The sequence below is a fragment of the Nicotiana sylvestris genome, chromosome 12 (genome assembly GCF_000393655.2).
Source record: "Nicotiana sylvestris chromosome 12, ASM39365v2, whole genome shotgun sequence".
Lineage (NCBI taxonomy): Eukaryota > Viridiplantae > Streptophyta > Magnoliopsida > Solanales > Solanaceae > Nicotiana > Nicotiana sylvestris.
The window spans coordinates 76,625,654-76,629,978 of NC_091068.1; the positions used below are offsets into that span (position 1 = coordinate 76,625,654).

The 4,325-nt window shown below is 40.6% G+C and overlaps 1 protein-coding gene across 1 annotated transcript; it reads right to left on the reverse strand.

Annotated features, from left to right (window-relative positions):
- Positions 1 to 2,767: 2,767 nt before the first annotated feature.
- Positions 2,768 to 3,196, reverse strand: LOC138883243 (uncharacterized). The gene has a single exon (XM_070163916.1). It carries the CDS (start codon positions 3,194 to 3,196, stop codon positions 2,768 to 2,770), a length of 429 nt encoding a protein of 142 aa, XP_070020017.1.
- Positions 3,197 to 4,325: the final 1,129 nt, after the last annotated feature.

The window sequence follows — 4,325 nt, forward strand, 5'->3', positions numbered from 1 at the left end:
TTTTGTTTTGTAACTGGCGAACTTCAGCTCTAGAGCTCTAGATATGATCTCACCCTTCAATGTGCCTGATCCTCTTGTTTTTGAAATTCTTCTTCAGTTGTTGCTGAGGCCATTGAGTTTTGCTTCATTGTCTCCCAAAGAATGAGGCATGAATCATGACAAGTGATCTGTTCCAAAAGTGCTTTCTTGTCACGCAGATGGGAGCCTTTGGTTTTCCAATTTGACACAGAAGTTTGATTTGAGAGGGAGATGTGGAGGTTAATTTGATTTCCCCACACTTTGTATTCTGCTGCTTGTGTAGTGCCATGAGCTGCATTTTTACTCTTCCTTCAACTTCAGTAGTAGTAGGTGGACTACCAGGTTCTTTGTGAGGCATGGAGGATGATGTTGCGTTGTCTTTTTCCAGTCTCCTTCATCTTACTCATTTTATCATCCACCATATTTGAAGGCTCAAATATTTCCCAGAGACCAGAGTTGGTTCATAATATTGATCATCACCATTTTTTTCTTGGCAAGAAGAGGTGTCTTGTTGAATACCCCATGAGCACCTCCTAACATTTAGTGTGCCATTTGTTGGAGACTTTGTGGCCTTGTTTTGTGGATTGTACCCAGAAGGATTCCTTCGCCTATCTTTTTGCATTGAGCTTCCCAAGCTGATCCTTCCTGTTGTCGAGAACATGGCATTTTCCTTCATTTTTTAGCTCAAGGTGGGTTTTGATTCAGGACGGACCTGATCCGACACCTGTTCTCCACGTAGAAATCAGTATTTACTGCTTTTGCCTAGAATTTCTTGGTGATTCCACAGACGATGAGCATTGTCCATACAACATTCTCTAGTTCTGTTCTTTCTTTCAATAATACCATTTTGCTGTGGAGTCCTTGAGTGTTGAGAAATTGTGCATGATCCCTTCTTCCACTTCCTCATTTATTTTGTGAACTCATGTCCAGGTGACACTTGAGTTTGATAGACCACGGACCAGGTCCTGCTGAGTTAATTTATTCGGAGGTGAGAAGTTTGCATATACCAATCATTCATGCCATGGTTGCGACTTCACTCATCTCATACCACCAGCTTGTGGAGATTCATACTTAGTTGGAGTGGATGTTCTTGTTTCCTTTGTCCACTGAGACCACTTGGCGAGTTATTAGATTGGTGACTGCACTTTTTAGGCAATTCACATAGTGCACGTTCCCACTTGAGTGCCAAAAGAACCTTTCTACCTTTTCATTCACTTGAGAATGTACCCTTTACTTCCTTCTTAAGGATACATTCCCTTCCTACAGGGCTTTCAGTGAGAAGAGATTCATGATATTTTCAACTGCATGCTTTAAGCATCCACTGTCCATAGTCCATCGCAGTCCGCTTCCTCTCACTGTTCCTTGTTCATGCAAATCAAGGGTTAGATTTAGGAACCCAAACTAGTTTAGGTCCCTTGTTATGATAAAAAGGATGAATGAGGGATTTCCTAGTCCGTGCAGGCAACATCCGTTTTTGGCGAGTGGTGCCTAGTCCTTTGTTAGTAGTCACTCCATCAGAAAACACTTTGTTTTTCTAAGCGGATTGAACCCTATCCTAGAAATTTTCTTTAAAATGCCCATTGTTACCACAGTGGGTACATAGCCAGTTATCAGGTACAGTAACATACTTGTTGTGCTGGTTGTAGGGAGTTTTCTCCCTTTGGAACCCGATGCCCTGCTTGTTCCCACTATTGTTGAGATACATGGCAGTGACATCATCTATTTCTAACTTTCTCCAATTCAGCTTGAAGTTGTTGATTCCTCTCGAGTTCTCTGCAGAGACTAGTTTTCACAATAGTTAACTCCTTTTCAAGCATGATGTGCACCTCACTAGCTACCTCCTTCCCTTTCCCAAGACTTACATTCCTATGTTCTCTATTGATTCCCTCAATGGTTTCCTCTAGATCAGTGCATATTACTAACAGGTTATCCCTTTCTTCTTCAGTAGATGCAACTTATTCTTATAAGGTGTGTTTCTCACTGTTAAGGCCCTCTATTATTTCTTTTAGATCAACAACTACTACCATTAGATCGTCTCTCCCATTTTCCACACTAGTTATTCTTTCATTCAAGGCTTCCTTTTCTTGTTCGAGATTAGCTATGGTCTCATTTAAGTCCACTACACAGACCACTGGATCATCTCTAGATTGTTCGGCCTCTCCTAATTCTATGGTCAGGATCTCCTTATCATTTACAAGGCTATAATAGGCATCAATTAGGACATTAGATAAAGACCTTAGCTTCTTAGAAGAACAGGATTTCAGATTTCTCTGAACATCCCTGAAGTTTACCTCATCGTCTTCATTTTCTTCATCATCATCATCTGACTGAGCCATCAGCGCGAACAGTGAATCGTACTTTATTGCTTCAGTTTCCACAGCCATCATGGAACTGTTTTCTGCATCTGATTCCCTTTCGAATTCACTTGAGGAGTCTCCCCAAGCAGCAAGAGCCTGCTTAACAATATTGTCTGCAGCACTTTTTTGATTGAATCCTTTATCTGGAACCAGGTTCCTTTTTCCTACTTTGTCAGGATTTTGCTTGTATTGCTCCTGTTTTGCGAGTGGACAGTCTTTGATGAAATGCCCTGACTTTCCACATCTGTGATAGAGATCAGTGTTCCTTGTTTTACTTGAACTGCCCCACTTTGGTATACCACCATTTCTTTGAACCATCTTTTGAAATCTCATAGTAAGATAGGTCATGCCGTTATCTTCATCACTTGGATCACTACTTTTAGCCTTAAGCACTAGGTTTTTTCCTTTTTAGGCTCTCTTCTTTCACTGTCTTTCTTTATTTTCATCTCATATGTCTTCAGATTATCAATCAACTCATCCATGGTCAGAGTTTGTAGATCTTTAGCTTTAGTGATGGCATTTACCTTACTTTCCCAAGACCCAGGTAGAACACTGAGGATTTTCCTTACAAGCTTGTTTCTGGGAACGACATCTCCAAGTGAGTGAAGCTCATTTATAATGAAGGTGAATCTGGTGTGCATATCTTGTATGGACTCATCATCCTTCATCCTGAAGAGCTCATATTCAGTGGTGAGCATGTCGATCTTGGATTGTTTGACTTGAGTAGTTCCTTCGTGTGTGATTTGTAAAGCTTCCCATATTTCTTTGGCAGTATCACAAGTTAATACTCTGTTGTATTCATTAGGTTCTATGCCACACATCAAGATTTTCTTGGCACGATAGTTCTTTTCTACAGTTTTTTGTCAATGTCGTTGTACTCTCTTCTCCCTTTGGGCACCAATGGTCCTGTTTCTTCAAGCTTCTTCATGGGAACATGTGGACCATCACAAATGATGCCCCACAGCTCTGAATCTTGTGCCATCATAAAATCAAGCATACAGGTCTTCCACCAGCCATAGTATTGACCATTGAATCTGGGAGGTCTATAGGTTGATTGTCCTTCTTCAAAGTTTGGTGGAGCAGCCATTGAGGATCCTTCCTAGGTGTTAGCCTGATAGGAGAAACCTGCTATGATACCAATTGTTAGTTTATATGAGTCCACCAAACTATAGAGTACTTGGTCCTCTATGAGATAATGTGTAGAATGTAGTAAAGACTGAAAGTAAAGAAGGAAGGAGATTTTCTACGTGGAAAAAACCCACACAAGGGGATCAAAAAACCACGACCTACTCTTGTAGGTTTTTAACTCTACTAACATGCAATCTCCCTATTACAAGCCACTTTGCAAAACCCTATTTCAAAGACTTTACACTAACTTCTGATGCAACCACCACAAGCCACTCTATAACTATCCTAGTTACAGAGGATTTAAACTTTGAATATCCCTAGTCACAACATAAACTCAGAAGTATACGAATTTTGGTTTGTTCCTAAGACAACGCTTCTAAGAAGGCAAACTAGGAATTACAATGACGAACAAATAACAAGATTACAACTCAACGACGGATGTACATAAACTCATTTAGAAACTGATCCTTAGTGGAGTTGTCTTATTGTTATTGACACACCAGTGAATTCAATACCGGATGAACACTTTTGTTTCTTGAGAGAATATCACTGAATGCACAAAGAATGGTGTGTCTTGCACCAGGTTGTTTTATCACAAAAGATAACATAATGTATAGTGGTGTCAACTCTTGGTGTATGCTTCTTCCCAATGAGAGGTGATGGTTGTACTGTCTGCACAACCACTTCTGGGCAGTTGCATTCCAGCTGGATAGTGGACTTTGTACTTTTGTCAGGACACACCAACAGACCAGGTCCTAGTTATGTTTCTCTTCTGTGACAGTTGCTAGATGGTCACTTTCTTCTGCTACATTCCAGTTGTGC